The sequence below is a fragment of the Triticum urartu genome, chromosome 2A (assembly GCF_056163025.1).
Source record: "Triticum urartu cultivar PI428250 chromosome 2A, HENAU_Tu73, whole genome shotgun sequence".
In the NCBI taxonomy this organism is placed as follows: Eukaryota; Viridiplantae; Streptophyta; class Magnoliopsida; order Poales; family Poaceae; genus Triticum; species Triticum urartu.
In genome coordinates, this window is record NC_141874.1 from 324,908,510 (window position 1) to 324,927,073 (window position 18,564).

Below are 18,564 nucleotides of genomic sequence, written 5' to 3' on the forward strand. Positions count from 1 at the left end.
TGGGCCAGGCCCATGTAATTTCGAAATACTTAAGTATAGGCTATTTTTAGAGTTCGTATGTGTGGGGAAACAAGAGTTAGGGTTGGTTTCGGACCCCACCCTCAAGGGCCACGAAATTCCCCCCTCTTCCTCCATATATACAGCCCTTAGGGCATCATTTAGACTTTGGGTTTTGTTTAGATTAAAAGTTCGCCATAGCTGCAACTTCGCGTACTTCATTTGTGTCCAATGACCAGACCAAGACGTCACAGAACCCCACCTTGATCAATAAAGCTTTCATCTTATATTCGCAATATCCCGATTGCAATCTCAGTTTCTTGCTTGTTCTTCGTTTGTTCGCAGGAAACAGACCCTCGTGGTCAGGTTGATCGTGCTCCGGCATGGTCAATAACCCTCGGAAGTTGGTTTAGCGATTCTTAAGGCGCGACGTCTCGCACGTTCGTAGTCGGATCGTCAAGGTCGACTCCCACAGAAAACGATAGCCACCATCTCATCGAAACATCGGGACACCTTAGCCTCTATCAAGTGGTATCAGATTTCCAGGTTGCTCGGTGAGATTTTACAGTTTTTCGTAGATTAGATCGAGTCTGTTCTTCATACCTACAGTCCATGAAAAAGCCACACAAAAAAATTAGGGTTAGTTCATCATATCCGAACCAATCTGAGCCTTTGCATAATCTTTTTAGGGTTTTTGCTTTGTTGAATTTGCGGTTGCATCATCGTGTCAAGTTGTTGGTCTTAGAGTCTAGTCTTTTAGAGTTTCGAGTTCTGGTCATAAGTTGTCACGCCGCCGCCGCACCATCATCATCGCCCATCTACCACTTTTGCTTATCCGCCACCGCTCTGAATCCATATCCATATACCACCACCAATCCGTATCCATATACCACCACCAATCCGTATCCATATACCACCACCAATCTCTATCCATATACCACCACTGCTACCATATACCACAACCATATATCCACCACCAATCCGAGTTCTTCTCATATTAGGTTTGTTCTTGAGATCAATCTAAATTCCGATTCGTGTTTCCTTGCCTGCGTAGGTCTCGGAAAAAAAAGTCTGGAGACCCCCGGGCAGTTTTTAGGCCAAAATTTTCACGGGCACAATTTTTTTCCCTATCCTATTTTTAGGCTTTTCTGAGTCTTTTGAGCCACGTGCCATCATAGTGATTTTTTGTCGCACTTTTTCGTCGTCGCTGCCTTGATTTCCGGAAAAAAAAAGTCGAAAAAAAATCCGTGCCCATCCTATCAGTTTGACGAGGGAAGAGTTTTGAGACACTCGCCATTATAGTGATTTTTCGCAAAAAAAAGAGGAGCGCAAAAAAAAGGAGCGCAAAAAAGAGCGAAAAAAAAGAGAGTTCCAGAGTGTGCTTTTCCCTTATTTACGTGCAGCGCCGTGATTTTGTTAGTGTTCTAGGCTCGCGTCTCTAGCACGGTCTAGCCTAGGACCAGCACAGTACCGTCGTTGAGCGTTTATTCAACTTTGCATCTCTGAATTGATTATTGCTGACCCTTTTTGCTACCATACTATAAGCCTTCCCAGCTCCACATACATGTACGTCGTGCGTTTGACTCTCCCTGGCAATCGCTCTATCCAAGCTTTTAAGAGTTTTGACTACAACGGTTGCCGATCACCGCCTGCTGCTGGGTAAGAACTGGTAAGAATTTGAGATTTGCTTGACGGATTTGTGACACCCGCCACCACCACCACTTGTTAGTAGTCTGTAGGATCATATTCTTCTGTGTTTCTATTGCTGCTAACCATGCCAGGATCACAAGCCGACGAGACTGACTGGGAGAACTTGACGAACAAGGAGCTTCATGATACGTTTCAGCAAATGATGAGTGGACAGGTGCAAGATGTGATAAACAGATTTGAAGAGGCCATGGAGAAGATAGATGGCATGGAGAAGACGTTTGAAACAAAGCTCGATAACAAGTTTGCTGAATTGCTTTCGCGTTTTCCACCACCACCACCGGTTGCTCCTGCCGCACCTCTGCAACAACAGCAACAACACCGACTACCTCCACGTTGGGAAACAGCCCTCCGCCGAGCGAGCCGTGTCCCTCTTCAGTCGGGCCAAACTGCTGGTGCTGTTGTTGATACTTCTGTGGATCCTACTGCCGATGTGGAGGAGGATTATTATGTGGGAGATTATGAGGATGAGGTTGATCAAAATCAGAACTACGTGCCACCACTAGCACAGCAACCACCAGGTCGTCCACATGCAAATAATGGCAATGGTAGGGCTCACCCTCAGGTACGAGATCATGACCATCTCCCTAAACTAAAATTGAATATTCCACCATTTGAGGGTAGATATGTTCCTGATATATATCTTACTTGGGAGTAAGAAACTGAACAACGATTTACATGTTTACAATATCCCGAGGAGAGACGTGTTCCTGCTGCTGTTTGTGCTTTCACTAGTTTTGCATGTGTTTGGTGGTCTGAGCATTGTAGATTATATCCTATTCCGGCTACTTGGGCTGCTTTGAAAACTGCTATGCGTACTCGTTGGGTTCCACCATATTATCAACGTGAATTACTTCAAACATTGCAGCGCTTAAGACAGGGAAAAAATTCTGTAGAAGAATATTATCAGGAATTACAAACTGGCATGATTAGATGTGGTATTGTTGAGGAGAATGAAGCTATGCTTGCACGTTTTATGGGTGGATTAAATAGAGAGATTCAGACGATTCTAGAGTATAAGGAGTATACTAATATCACTCCTTTATTCCATCTTGCTTGTAAAGCTGAACATTAAGTGCAGGATCGACAGGCATTGGCGCGGACTAACTTTTCTGCAGGTCGACCTTCATCATGGACACCACGTGCATCATCTACTTCCACACGTTCTGCTACACCGGCGCCTCCATCGGCTGCCACCTCCAACCGTGATACAATAAAGCAGGCACAATCACCACTATCTGCCAAGAGCACACCTTCTAGGCCTGCAAAGAGCTCTTCTTCATCCATGGCATCAACAGGGCAAACACATGATATTATTTGTCGATGTTGCAAGGGTGGAGGTCATTATGCGAGAGAATGCCCATCTAAGCGTGTGATGATTGTTACTGAGGATGGTGGGTATGAGTCTGCTAGTGACTATGATGAGGAGACTTTGGCTCTTATTACACGTGACGAACACGGTGGAGATGATTCTGATCATGAGACGCAATACATGGCTCCTGAAGATGCTGATAGGTATGAATGTTTAGTTGCTCAACGTGTTTTGAGTGTGCCAGTTACACAAGATGAGCAAAATCAGAGGCATAATTTGTTCCATACAAAGGGAGTTGTGAAGGAACGTTCTGTTCGCGTGATCATAGATGGAGGGAGCTGCAATAACTTGGATAGCATGGAGATGGTGGAGAAGCTATCTCTCACCACAAGACCACATCCACATCCTTACTACATCCAATGGTTCAACAACAGCAGCAAGATTAAGGTAACACGTACTGTTCGTGTGCATTTTAGTATCTCTACATATGCTGATTATGTTGATTGTGATGTGGTACCTATGCAAGCATGTTCCTTATTACTTGGTAGACCATGGCAATTTGATAAAAATTCTGTACACCACGGTAGAAACAATCAGTATACTCTTGTTCATAACGATAAAAATATTACTTTGCTTCCTATGACTCCTGATTCCATTTTGAAAGATGATATTAATAGAGCTAATAAAGCAAAACAGGAGACAAATAAGAGTGAAAATCAGATTGTGGCAAAAGAATTTGAGCATCAAATGAAGCCTAATAATAAACCATCTACTGTTGTTTCTGAAATTAAATTGAAAAGTGCATGTTTACTTGCCACCAAATCTGATATTGATGAGCTAGATTTTAGCAAATTTGTTTGCTATGCTTTTGTGTGTAAAGAGGCATTATTTTCATTCGAGGACGTGCCTTCCTCTTTGCCCCCTGTTGTCACTAACATTTTGCAGGAGTTCGCTGACGTCTTTCCACAAGACGTGCCATCGGGATTACCACCTATTCGAGGGATTGAGCATCAAATTGACTTAATTCCCGGTGCTTCGCTACCCAACCGTGCACCATACCGTACCAATCCAGAGGAGGCGAAGGAGATTATGCGTCAAGTAGAAGAACTGCTCGACAAAGGTTATATACGCGAATCCCTTAGTCCATGTGCTGTTCCTATCATTTTAGTGCCGAAAAAGGATGGTACGTCGCGTATGTGCGTTGATTGTAGAGGCATTAATAATATTACTATTCGTTATCGTCATCCTATTCCTAGGTTAGATGATATGCTTGATGAATTGAGTGGCTCTACAATATTCTCCAAAATTGATTTGCGTAGTGGATACCATCAAATTCGTATGAAATTGGGAGATGAATGGAAAACAGCATTTAAAACTAAGTTTGGATTATATGAGTGGTTAGTCATGCCTTTTGGGTTAACTAATGCACCTAGTACTTTCATGAGGTTAATGAACGAAGTTTTACGTGCTTTCATTGGACGATTTGTGGTAGTTTACTTTGATGACATATTGATTTATAGCAAATCTTTGGAGGAACATTTGGAACATTTACGTGATGTTTTTTTTGCTCTACGTGATGCATGTTTGTTTGGAAACCTTGGAAAGTGCACCTTTTGCACCGACCGAGTATCTTTTCTTGGCTATGTTGTTACTCCACAGGGAATTGAAGTTGATAAAGCCAAGATTGAAGCTATTGAGAGTTGGCCGCAGCCCAAAACGGTCACACAAGTGAGGAGTTTCCTTGGCCTCGCTGGTTTCTATAGGCGTTTTGTGAGAGATTTCAGCACCATTGCTGCACCTCTCAACGAGCTTACAAAGAAGGGTTGTGCCTTTTGTTTGGGGTACCGCACAAGAAGAAGCCTTCACGGTATTGAAAGATAAGTTGACACATGCTCCTTTACTCCAACTTCCTAATTTCAATAAGACTTTTGAGCTTGAATGTGATGCTAGTGGAATTCGATTAGGAGGTGTGTTATTACAAGATGGAAAACTTGTTGCATACTTTTCTGAAAAATTGAGTGGGCCTAGTCTGAACTATTCTACTTATGATAAAGAATTATATGCTCTTGTTCGGACCTTAGAAACATGGCAACATTATTTATGGCCCAAGGAATTTTTTATACATTCTGATCATGAATCTTTGAAACACATTAAAAGTCAAGCAAAACTGAACCGTAGACATGCTAAATGGGTTGAATTCATTGAGACTTTCCCTTATGTCATTAAACACAAGAAGGGTAAACAAAATGTTATTGCTGATGCCTTGTCTCGTCGTTATACTATGCTTTCACAACTTGACTTTAAAATATTTGGTTTGGAGACCATCAAAGATCAATATGTTCATGATGCTGAATTTAAAGATGTATTGCAGAATTGTAAGGAAGGGAGAACTTGGAACAAGTTCATTCTTAACGATGGATTTGTGTTTCGTGCTAACAAGCTATGCATTCCAGCTAGCTCCGTTCGTCTTTTGTTGTTGCAGGAGGCGCATGGAGGAGGGTTAATGGGACACTTTGGCGTCAAGAAGACGGAGGATATACTTGCTACACAATTCTTTTGGCCAAAGATGAGACGGGATGTTGAGCGTTTTGTTGCTCGCTGCACTACATGTCAAAGAGCTAAGTCACGACTCAATCCTCATGGTTTATATATGCCTTTGCATGTACCTAGTGTTCCTTGGGAGGATATGTCTATGGACTTTGTTTTAGGTTTACCTCGAACAAAGAAGGGGAGGGATAGCATATTTGTTGTCGTAGATAGGTTCTCGAAAATGGCACACTTTATACCATGTCATAAAAGCGATGATGCTGTTAATGTTGCTGATTTGTTCTTTCGTGAAATTATTCGCTTACATGATGTGCCAAATACTATTGTTTTAGATCGTGATACTAAATTTCTTAGCCACTTCTGGAGATGTTTATGGGCTAAGTTGGGGACTAAGCTGCTTTTTAGTACTACTTGTCACCCCCAAACTGATGGACAAACTGAAGTAGTCAATAGAACTTTGTCTACTATGCTTAGGGCTGTTTTGAAGAATAACAAGAAAATGTGGGAAGAATGCTTGCCTCATATTGAATTTGCTTATAATCGTTCATTGCATTCTACTACTAAGATGTGCCCTTTTGAAATTGTGTATGGTTTCCTACCTCGTGCACCTATTGATTTGTTGCCTCTTCCATCTTCAGAGAAGGTTAATTTTGATGCTAAAGAACGTTCTGAATTGATTTTAAAAATGCATGAGTTAACTAAGGAAAACATTGAGCGTATGAATGCTAAATATAAACTTGCTGGAGATAAGGGTAAAAAACATGTTGTGTTTGCGCCTGGAGATCTTGTTTGGTTACATTTGCGTAAAGATAGATTTCCTAATCTGCGCAAATCAAAGCTAATGCCACGTGTTGATGGTCCTTTCAAGGTGTTAGAGAAAATAAATGATAATGCATATAAACTTGAGCTACCTGTAGATTTTGGGGTTAGTCCCACTTTTAACATTGCAGATTTGAAGCCTTATTTGGGTGAGGAAGATGTGCTTCCGTCGAGGACGACTTCATTTCAAGAAGGGGAGGATGATGAGGACATCAATACCATTGTTACACCCACAGCCCCTACTGTTACATATACTGCACCAATTACTAGAGCTCGCGCACGCCAATTAAATTACCAGGTACTTTCGTTTCTTGGTAATGATTCTAATGTTCATGAGATTATGATGCTGCCTAAATTGGATACATTTGTTTTGCTTACAAATGAAGGGCCTAGCTTGGAGAAGGATGAACATTGGAGCAAGAACACGCATGGAGTTGATGGCATGCGCAAGGGGATCAAGAACGGAGTTACAAGTGATGATTTCAGGACTTTGAAACCGCCATAAGGAGTGCATGAAGCCTTGGACGAAATATACAAGATGCCACTTCGTAATATTCGTCCATAGGCTATTCTAGGTGCTGCGTCACCTTATTAATGGGCTAGGCCCATGTAATTTCGAAATACTTAAGTATAGGCTATTTTTAGAGTCCGTATGTGTGGGGAAACAAGAGTTAGGGTTGGTTTCGGACCCCACCCTCAAGGGCCACGAAATTCCCCCCTCTTCCTCCATATATACAGCCCTTAGGGCATCGTTTAGACTTTGGGTTTTGTTTAGATTAAAAGTTCGCCATAGCTGCAACTTCGCGTACTTCGTTTGTGTCCAACGACCAGACCAAGACGTCACAGAACCCCACCTTGATCAATAAAGATTTCATCTTATATTCGCAATATCCCGATTGCAATCTCAGTTTCTTGCTTGTTCTTCATTTGTTCGCAGGAAACAGACCCTCATGGTCAGGTTGATCATGCTCCGGCGTGGTCAATAACCCTCGGAAGTTGGTTTAGCGATTGCTAAGGCGCGACGTCTCGCACGTTCGTAGTCGGATCATCAAGGTCGACTCCCACAGAAAACGATAGCCACCATCTCATCGAAACATCGGGACACCTTAGCCTCTATCATGCTCCAACTTCGTTACATAATGGTTCACCATACGTGCATGCTACGTGACTCACAAACCTCAACACAAGTATTTCTCAAATTCACAACTACTCACTAGCATGACTCTAATATCGCTATCTTCATATCTCAAAACAATCATAAGGAATCAAACTTCTCATATTATTCAATGCACTTTATATGAAAGTTTTTATTATATCCCTCTTGGATGCCTATCATATGTAACACCCACGATGCGGCTATATCTCCCACGTGTCGAGGCACGACTTAGAGGCATAACCGCATGGTGGTTTAGTCGCAAGTGGGGTAATATTCACTCAATCCCATGTACTCAATAAGAAAGGGATAAAGAGTTGGCTTACAATCGCCACTTCACAAAAATAACAAGTTAAACATACATCATCTAGAGTACAATCAAAGGTCCGACTACGGAACCAAAATAAAGGAAGACAACCCCAAATGCTAGATCCCCGATCGTCCCAACTGGGCTACACTATTGATCATCAGGAAACGAAACGTAGTAACGACCCAGATCCTCGTCGAACTCCCACTTGAGTTCGGTAGCATCACCTGCACTGGTATCATCGGCACCTGCAACTGTTTGGAAGTATCCGTGAGTCACGAGGACTCAGCAATCTCACACCTGTGAGATCAAGACTATTTAAGCTTATGGGTAGGGTAAGGTAATGAGGTGGAGCTGCAGCAAGCACTAAGCATATATGTTGGCTAATATACGCAAATAAGAGCAAGAAGAGAAGCAACGCAACACAACGGTTGAGAAGCTAGAAGTGATCAAGAAGTGATCCTGAAACAACTTACGTTCAAGCATAACACAAGACCGTGTTCACTTCCCGGACTCCGCCAAAAAGAGACCATCACGCCTACACATGTAGTTGATTCATTTTAATTAAGTCAAGTGTCAAGTTATCTACAACCGGATATTAACAAATTCCCATTAGACACATAACCGCGGGCAGGGCTCTCGAAAGTTTAAACCCTGCAGGGGTGTCCCAACTTAGCCCATATAACAAGCTCTGATGGTCAACGAAGGATATTCCTTCTCCCGAAAAGACCCGATCAGTCTCGGAATCCCAGTTACAAGACATTTCGACAATGGTAAAACAAGACTAGCAAAGCCGCCCGATGTGCCGACAAATCCCGATAGGAGACGCATGTATCTCGTTCTCAGGGCACACCGGATGAACACTAAGTACGGCAACCGAAGATACCCCAAGTGGCCTAGGGGCGGCACCGCAAGTGGCTCTCTTTTGGACCAACACTCAGAGGAGCACTGGCCCGGGGGTTAAAATAAAGATGACCCTTGAGTCTGCAGAACCCAAGGGAAAAATGCTTAGGTGGAAAATGTAAAACCAAGGTTGAGCCTTGCCGGAGTAGTTTTATTCGAAGTGAACTGTCAAGGGGTTCCCATAACACCCAACCGTGTAAGGAACGCAAAATCAAGGAACATAACACCGGTATGACGGAAACTAGGGCGGCAAGAGTGGAACAAAACACCAGGCATAAGGCCGAGCCTTCCACCCTTTACCAAGTATATATATGCATTAAATTAAATAAGAGCTAATGTGATATCCCAACATATCCATGTTCCAACATGGAACAAACTTCAACTTCACCTGCAACTAGCAACGCTATAAGAGGGGCTGAGCAAAAGCGGTAACATAGCCAAACAACGGTTTGCTAGGAAGGTGGGTTAGAGGCTTGACATGACAATATGGGAGGCATGATATAACAAGTGTTAGGTAGCGCGACATAGCGATTGAGCGAACAACTAGCAAGCAAAGATAGAAGTGATTTTGAGGGTATGGTCATCTTGCCTGAGATACCGCAAGGAAGAAGAACGAGTCCATGAAGAAGACAAACAGACGTAGTCGAACGAATCCTCACAACTCCAGAAAGGAACCGAAGCTAACGAGAGAAACAAACCGGAAAGAAGCAAGCAGCATGGTAAACACACAAGCATAACAAGGCATGATGCACAAACAAGTATGATGCATGTCCGATTAAAATATGCATGGCATGGCAAAATGCACAAACAAAACCACAAGTCAAGTGGAGCTCAATATGCAACGAGTTGCATATTGACAAAACACCACATTCGGTTATTTAGTTCTCTCCCGTTTATGTACCCAACAATACTAAATGTTGACAAACATTGCAAGAGGTGTAGCATAAGTAAACTAACTATTTCAGCAAGTTTAAAGGAGACCGGAAATAACAAACAACAATTCCGGTAAATCCCCATATGTCATTTAGCAATTTAAGCAAACAATAATTTAAACATTCTTGATGTTGTTATCCTGATGCGGATGACAAATACAAGTTTATGCAATTTTATGAAAATGTTACATGAGCATCTTATGAAGCATTTGTCATCATGGCAGAAACGAAAGGGGTGCGACGGCAACGACAACGGAAATGGTGCCACGGCAACATTGTGATGATTCGACAATTCATCGAGATGTCCGTGCAAAAGAAGGTGGATGTGCGAAACATGCAAGAGTGACGGGGAGTGATCCCGGATACCGGGTGTCCCATGTGTGGGTAGCATGGCAAAAGAGAGGCAATGTGCACCGACAGTTCATACTCGAGGCAAACAAGGGTGCATCTAATACAACGTGCATTCATTCTCAGAAAGTTGTATCGGTGGTTATACCTTTGAAGCGTGTGTTTTTTAGGCGGTTCGAGTTCGTAGTGGAAGTAGACGTTCTCGCGATGTAGTGGAAGTTGTCATTCACGGAAGTCGTGGGAGTAGTGGTACACGTTCGTTTTTAGAGAGGTACTTGACGCTCTTCGCGATTCCGGAGACGTGGTTCACGTTTTGTAGTCGTATACAATCCGTAGATGTTCGGGGTCGTAGTGAGGAAATTGAGGTCCATGGGGTCTTCGAGGGTCGACAGTAGTGGTACATACGTCATTGGGGTACTTGTGGATCCGAGAGGTACTTGGTGGAATGCACGTCGACGGTAGTTGTACTCATATCGTCGTGGTACTTGGAGATATCCGTGTGTAGAGGTACTTGGCAGTTTCGTGTAGACGAACTTGAGGTACTCCGGGGCAGAGGTCTCAACATTGCAACGGTGGTCTCGACACATCCAGATCGAAGCAAGGCCAAGGGGCCTCGGGCATCATAAATCGAGGCAGCGGCGGGCGCTCGTCTCCTGCTCGAAGCAGAGGCAAGGCTGACGGCACAGGGCTCGGTGGTGCGTGGAAGCGCGGGAGGATGCAGGCCGGCGAAGCGGCGCGCGAGGCGGTCGGAGCAGAGGACGCAATCCGTGGCACCATCAGTAGCTAGGGGAGCCCGGCGGACGACGGATAGCAGCGGAGGTTGTAGGCTGGCGAAGGGCTCGCCGAAGCATCCAGTGCTCAAGGAGGCCGAGGCATGGTGCAGGGGAGCGACGGAGGCATCACACCGGACGACGGCGATGCACAGGAGGTGGCCGACGTTCGCCATAAGAACTCGAGGGAGGAGGCGCCGGGCAGCACGCGGACATGGAGGAGAGGGAAGGCGCGGCGGTGGTAGGAGAAAGAACGGGCGAGGGGAGCTCTCCCGGTGGCTGGGGAATCGAGTGCTCGCATGCGCGTAGGCGTCCTTGGGCGACGACGCATAGGAGGAAGACGAGGTAAGAGATAGGGATCGGGAGAGACACGAGGGTTAGCTAGGGCGGCTGGGCCAATGAGCTGGCACGGGAGGCCCGGTTGGTTAGGCTGCGGTCTAGGTGCGGCTGGGCTAGGTGCAGATGGGCCGAAACAGTTGGGCTGGCACTCTTCTCTCTCCCTCTAATTTTCTTTAACAGAAAATCAAATAGAGAGAAGAAAAAGAAAGAGAGGGCTAGGGAAATAATTTGAGAAAGCGGATAATTCAAAAGAAAATTGAATTTAATTCAAAAGCATTTGGATTTAATTCAAATGGTTTGAGAAAGGGGTAGGATTTTGAAGTGCCCAAAAATGTTCGGATTTTTGGAGGAACCTCGGTAAATGGGAAGAGAATTTTGGGTAAGGTTTTGAAGTCAAGCTTGAACTAGAAAAGATATGAGGAATATTTGCAAGTGTGTTTATGGGTGATTCTGAAAAATGAAATATTTTATAATAGCTCCCTAAATATCGGGAGGGTATGTTTTAAACAGAAACCACAATGTGAGTTCCCTCAATTTAAATGGAACATAAATCCATGCAATCTGTTTAAGTGAGTTTTAGTTAGCTTTGAGAAAATGATGGCATGATGACATGATGCAATGCAAAATATGCAAAGAGGAATACAACAAGCAAAACAAATCACATGACGTATCTCAGAAACCATGGAAGGCGTCTAGAGCGACGGTCTCGGGGCGTCACATCATATTAGGACTAAATTTATAACCAAAGCAAATTATCATGCTGTTTAGAGACTCTCAAAATAATATAAGTGTAGCACGAGAGTTCATGAATTTGTATAAAATAAAACCACCATCGTTCTCTAAAAAGATATAAATGAAGCACTAGAGCAATATTGCCTAGCTCAATAGATATAAGTGAAGCACATATAGTATTCTAATAAATCACGCCTAGCTCAAAAGGTGTGTATAGCAAGGATAAATTTGGAAAACTAAAAAGCAAAGACTCAAATCATACAAGACGCTCCAAGCAAAACAGATATCATGTGGTGAATAAAAATATAGCCTCAAGTAAAGTTATCGATAGACGTAGACGAAAGAGGGGATGCCCCGGAGGGCATCCCCAAGCTTTGGCTCTTGGTTGTCCTCGATTATTACCTTGGGGTGCCTTGGGAATCCCCAAGCTTAGGCTCTTGCCACTCTGTATTACATAGTTCACACAAAAATCACCGCTTTTGGTACTATTGTGAACTCATTCTTTATTTATATTGGTGTAACTAGCAAAAGGGCCCGTGTGTTGCAACGGAGTTAAAAAATCCTAAAGTATCAACTTAAAGGTATTTCTATTATGAGCATGTGCATAAAGCTGATCGGTTTATCATATGACCACTAACGTCCTTGCATTCTGTTAAACATGTCTATTTGATTTACTAAGACACCCGCTGTTGAAATTTTAGGAAATCCACACAGTTAGTAAAAAGTGCAATACATAAAAAACATACATAACTTTGTGTGGCAGCCGGTCGGTGCACTGCTTCTTAATGAGGGCAGCTGCGGCTTGGCTTCGTGTGCTTTTTGGAACAACGTGTATAAGGACCGAGTCAACCAGGCCTTTTCCTTGAAGTTTTCTTATCCCTGATACTTTACTTTTTTCAAGTGCAACATGTCTGGGCATCTTAGGCTTTTGTTGCATCAGTACTACATCTACTAAACTATAATGTTTGTTTCATGTTATTTGCTTTGATTTGAATTGAGGTTTTTTAAAAACCCTCACTTGAATTTCATTAAATTAGCCAACCAAATGAAATTCAAATAAGTAATTTTATGGATCTTCGATCTATCTAAATTGAGGGAATTCCGGTGGTGGTTCTTTTTATTACTCATGAACATAGCCCCCAAAAATATTAGGGAGCTAAAAATAACAATCCCATTCATTTCGAATTAAGCAGAGCCCACTCTTAATTTAAACTTCTTAATTAAATAGAAGTTCCAGTTCAAATAATTCATGTGGAGTTGGCACAACCCCAAAAGGCCAAAAAAATAGTTTCAAGTTTCTTCAAACCCAGTTGATTTTCAAATTCTTTTCTTAGGCGATTTTATAATTCTTAAACACCGCTCTCTCTTCCCTGTGTTTTTTTGGCCCAACTCATATAGCAGCAACAACCCAATTTGCATGCCAGTTTTCCTTAGCAAACCCCAGCGGCGGCCTCCTCCCACTTTAACCCTACCCCACCCCCCAATTCCCCGTTGGACTCACTCTTCATCGCTGCACCTCAGTGCTCCTCCTCTCCCGCTGTGCACCTGGCGTGAGCTGCGCGCACCTCCGGCCATGAACGCAGTCGCCCAACTGCGGCCCCGTAGCACTCCTGCACCTCCCGGCCTCCACTTATTCTCCTCTCGTCACCCACGTTCCTCGCCCCTCAACAAGCTTTACTCCTCTTTGCCTCGCCAAGCCTGTTCAATGGTACTGCATCATCTTCTCCCATTGGCTCTCAGGGCTGCTTGTTGATTCCCAGTTGGCTTTGTTTATATTTCAGCTAACTTGGGAACATATATAAACTGAGACAACTCAACCTAACAGAACGAGGTGGGATTATTCAACACCTAAGCTAACTTTATCTAATTATTAAAAGCATGCATGTATCGATTGGAATTAACCTTGCTTCGTTCGGCACGAGGGCCAGGGTAATTGGGCCTAACTCCATATTCTCACTCCATCAGGCTACGTTTGGCTGGGTTGGCTAGAATATTTGGCCAGCTTTCGAACCAAAATTATTAAGAGCTAACCCAGTTTTATATCGCAACTTGGGTGCCAACTCAACTGGTTGTTGTTGTTGCATAAGAACGGAAGCTTGTAAGTTTGAATCTCAGGAAAAAATTACTTTTTGCTATTATAGAATCGATGGCAGGTTAATTAACAGAATTATTTTCGTAGGTATATATAATAGATGACAGCTTAATTAACTAAAAACAGAAAACTGGATTAGTAAACATACGTACCAAAAACTCATGGGTGGTATCGCTCCGGACAGAATAGTCGTGCGTGGCGGGCCACATGATCATATGAATAATACCATCTCGGATGTAGAAAATAATATAGGTGAAAAAACTGCAAGCGTAAATTCACGGGAAGAAGCGTATTGTGACGGTGAACCCGACAAAATCAATCCGTGCTTTATATATAAATAAATAATAGCAAAAAACTTGTGCGTTGCAATGGAGACCTAAATATTTTATAGTTCAATACCAATTATATGTGACAATTCTGTTAACCTGGAGAACAATCAGAAATTATAGAATAATGATGGCTACAAATAACAATGCACAGGAGAAACGAAATCACCTTTTTAAGTAAAAAACCATGAGCCAACATTCAAGTAATTTAGGTGCTGAGCTTTGTGCATAGTACTCCCTCCGTAAAAAATAAATATAAGAACGCTCTTATATTTCTTTACAGAGGGAATACTATGCTACATTATACGGTGGTGATGATACAAGTAGGGGAAAATTGAGTATTATGAAGTGATTCTGTTAACCTGGAGAACAATCAGAAATTATAGAATAATGATGGCTACAAATAACAATGCACAGGAGAAACGAAATCACCTTTTTAAGTAAAAAACCATGAGCCAACATTCAAGTAATTTAGGTGCTGAGCTTTGTGCATAGTACTCCCTCCGTAAAAAATAAATATAAGAACGCTCTTATATTTCTTTACAGAGGGAATACTATGCTACATTATACGGTGGTGATGATACAAGTAGGGGAAAATTGAGTATTATGAAGTGAATCTATCAAACAACCCTGACTACTAATGATCAATCTAGATATTTATGTGACCTTCTAAATCAAGGCCCTTAAGATTCTTTTGATGCTATCCTTACTTCATGTAAAGGGATATCAGATTGTTGATTGATGTCAAGCTCGTCCATCTTGTGATAAAGGTGTGTTGCTTTCTCTTCATTTTTAGATGAGCAATAACAGTTCAGAAGTGCACCATAGGTTCGATGGTTCTTGGCCATCAAATTCTTTTTCAGCTACCTCAGTGACATGTATCTTTGTAAATGAGGTCCAACTGTTTTCCACGGTCAGTGTACGACATGTTCATACCCTTGTATCAAGAAAGAGCATCCGAGAGGACTAAGTTAGCTACAAACAAACTTCATTGTACTACATGAAGAATAAAGCATGAGAGACTGGATATCTCTGTTGTCAGTTTGGTTCACACCTCCGACCATGTTGGTCAACTGAAATACACTCCAGCCATAAGCTTGCTACTCAATTGAGATTATGAGCACTGTACTGAGCCTAAGATAAAGAAGAAACCTTGAACAGATTTGCTTTCAAGCCATCAGGATAACAAAAAGCTCAATCCACTTAGTATAGCTGAGTAACACTTTAGGTTATGTCAGCTACAGTATTAGCAAACTAAAGTCTGAATCATCAATGCCAATTGAAGAACACATTTGTTCGCATTCCAAAGTCAGAGTGCATCAAATCAGTATAAAAAGAATCCAATGCATCCTTGCAAATCTCTAGTACATAATCACAAGTGAAAAAGGAAAAAACTATTTAGTAACACAAGGATGGTGCAAACTCAAGTTGAATCATTATCAATGGCAATTGAATCGCACTCATCTCTACTTCTGATCCTCTCCTGCCGCCCCTAACCTGCTGATTTTGCTCTCCGCTGCTGCCCTCGGCTGATGTACCTCTCCTTCTCCAATGAAATGTTGCTCCTAATCTTCTCTGAACCCAAACTGTTGCTGCTTCGCTTCCTCTCTAAACCTCATAACAAAATTTAGAAAGCTTAGAGTGCACCATAGCAAAATGTAGGTCTAGACATAGGGTAACAAAATTCTGATCTTGGGATCTTTAGATGAAGTACATGCGATCAATTCCATGCGTGCAACACTCCAACTACTAAAAGAGTCATGTTCGAAGCTAGAGCCTCTTGGTAAGAGCTGAGGGATTCTACACCAACCAAACAACAAAGCACAAGGAGACCATGATGTATCAAGTCCTAGAAAATTGAGTATTAGTTGCATTTTTACTCAAAAATATTTTCAACTACTATTAGATGCTCCAATCTATATGCGCATGTCTAGAAATTCTAGGCTGCAAAACCAAAGAAAACGGGAAAGATCAAGACACACAATTGTTCCATTGCTTGAGAAGGTAAGCTGATCTTTACAGCATTCTATATATCTTATATCTTTGTGAGACCCGCGGACTCAATGCAGAAAACTCTTCTAATGGATATTTATATTATTGTTGCTAATGTCGGTCCTTTCAGCCTCGAATTACTGCTCCAGTTTAGACATGAAGCCCCATTGTTCAGTATAGATGGCAGTTTATATGTGTTTTTAAAAGCAAGAGCACCACCTCATGCTATAGAAACCTAGAGAGTAGACAACAAAAATGCCCATTTACAAAATCTAACAAACTTTAAGCTAGTAGTCCTGTGACCACAAGTTTATTACTATGGACATTTGCATTTGTCTACTTGTAGTATAATCATATAATGGGCTAGCACAAGTTCTAGTATATAGGATAGCATATGTACACATAAATGTAGACCAAATCTCATCGGCTAGAATTGTGAACCGAATCAATTAGAAGAATACAAACGGACCATATCCCCACAGAATAAGAGATGGCCAACTGCTCATCATACAATATGATGATCAGAAGTGTGGAACAATTCACACGACAATATAGACGGCAACCATCACAGCCAGCTCGTAGTACATGTTATATGTAGAAGAAATCTGAACGCTCTGTCTTAGAAAATGTCCAGTAGAAGATGCTGTCTTTCCCACACAGGAAAAGTCAGTGGTATAAACTAACTGAAAGCTTATCATCAGAAACAGATAGATAATATCCTGAGACAACTTTACAGTAGCATATATCTGATCCTTCGATCTAAGTACACCTATGAATCGAAAAAGAAGAGACCGACAGAAAAATTACTAAAGGGTAACAGATGCAACCACCTCTCGCATTCATTCTCAAACTCTCCATTAGCGCCTGCCCCTGGAGTCCTGGACCTAAACTAACCCCAAATCAGCACAAGGAAAAATCAAGTTGGGTGTGAGTCCAGACCAGTGATGGTCGGTGCCGTTCCAGCAAGATAGAGAGGGATACCAGAGGGAGGGAAAGAGAGAGAGAGGAGAGTGGCTGCACATCGGCGGCGTATTGGAAGACCTCGTCAGCGGTCAAGTGAGTAGAGGATTACCTCTTGACGCATCGGATCAGCTTGGAGTTGACGATAATGATGCGCTCCCTGCTGAGGATCTTTGAGGAGACACCAAGAGTGGGACGAAGAGGCTGAGGACACGGGTGGGCAGCTCGCAGCTGTACATCATGGTGGCGTTGTTGACCTCGAGCGTCTGCACGGAGGCTGCAGAGGCCTTCACGATCCAGCTGCGCTCGACGCCCCCACGCGGATCTGCCGCCGCCGCACTTCTTGAGGTTAGGAACGTCGAGGATGCCCTGAGTAGCAGATCCACCAACGAGTAGGATCATTCTTTCATGAGATAAATCGAGTAGGATCAGGGAGGTGCCGGGAGCAGGATCAAGGTGCTGGGATGGAGTCGCACCTACAGGGGGGACGGGGACGCAAGAAGTGGAGGAGAGGCCGAGAGGGCCGCAAGCGGAGGGGAGAGCTGGACGGCCGACGAGCTCGCCGACGAGCGCCCAGCCGAAGCTGTCCCACCTTCCACCTTCTCTGCCATTGGATAAGATGAACAGAAGAGCATGGGCGGAATTCTGACATAATACAAGGGTTAATTTGCAAAATCGAATCTTTTTTCCAGATCCACTTAAATAAGGACTGCGGGTTTAATTATCAAAATCACATGGCCTCTTTCGCAAAAATGCTGCGACGATGAACCAAACAGACTCAAACCGTGCTTTATTATTAGGAAAAGATATCTACTGTATTCCAACTTTTCCATGGTTCATACCCCCGTTACTAGCCATAAATTTATCAAAATAAGAAAACAACACATAGAAAACAAAATCTGTCAAAAACAGAACAATTTGTAGCAATCTGGATATTTGAAATACTTCTTAACTCTAAAAATTCTGAAAAAGTAGTAAATCCTAAGCAATTTGTTTATTAATCTTCTGCAAAAAAAAAGCAACATTTTATCACGCTTCTATGATTTTTAACAATTCTGGGACTAAGCACAAAAGTTTATGTTTTTCAGCAAGATCAAATGAACTATCACCGTAAGCTATCCTAAAGGTCTTACTTGGAACAAGCACTAATTAAAACACAAAACCACATCTAACCAGAGGCTATATGAATTATTTAATGCAAAACAGAACCTAAAAAGAAAAAGAAAATTGGGTTGCCTCCCAACAAGCGCTATTGTTTAACGCCCTTAGCTAGGCATAAAACATGAATAGATCTAAGTATTATCATCTTTGGAATGCAATCCATAAGT

At 42.6% G+C, this 18,564-nt stretch overlaps 1 protein-coding gene across 2 annotated transcripts; it reads right to left on the bottom strand.

Moving 5' to 3' along the window:
* Positions 1-15,563: 15,563 nt before the first annotated feature.
* Positions 15,564-17,880, bottom strand: LOC125537087 (uncharacterized). Of its 2 annotated transcripts, XM_048700381.2 has the most exons (4): positions 17,717-17,880; positions 17,349-17,639; positions 17,107-17,165; positions 15,564-15,892 (listed from the first exon to the last, which is right to left on the bottom strand). In XM_048700381.2, the coding sequence occupies exons 1-4, from the start codon at positions 17,869-17,871 to the stop codon at positions 15,777-15,779; spliced, it is 621 nt and encodes a 206-aa protein (XP_048556338.1). In that variant the 5' UTR covers positions 17,872-17,880; the 3' UTR covers positions 15,564-15,776. The 2 variants fall into 2 exon arrangements, 1 of the variants encoding a protein (XP_048556338.1); XR_007295582.2 differs by lacking the exon at positions 17,107-17,165 and having other exon boundaries at positions 17,349-17,605; positions 17,713-17,866.
* Between the last annotated feature and the right edge of the window lie 684 nt (positions 17,881-18,564).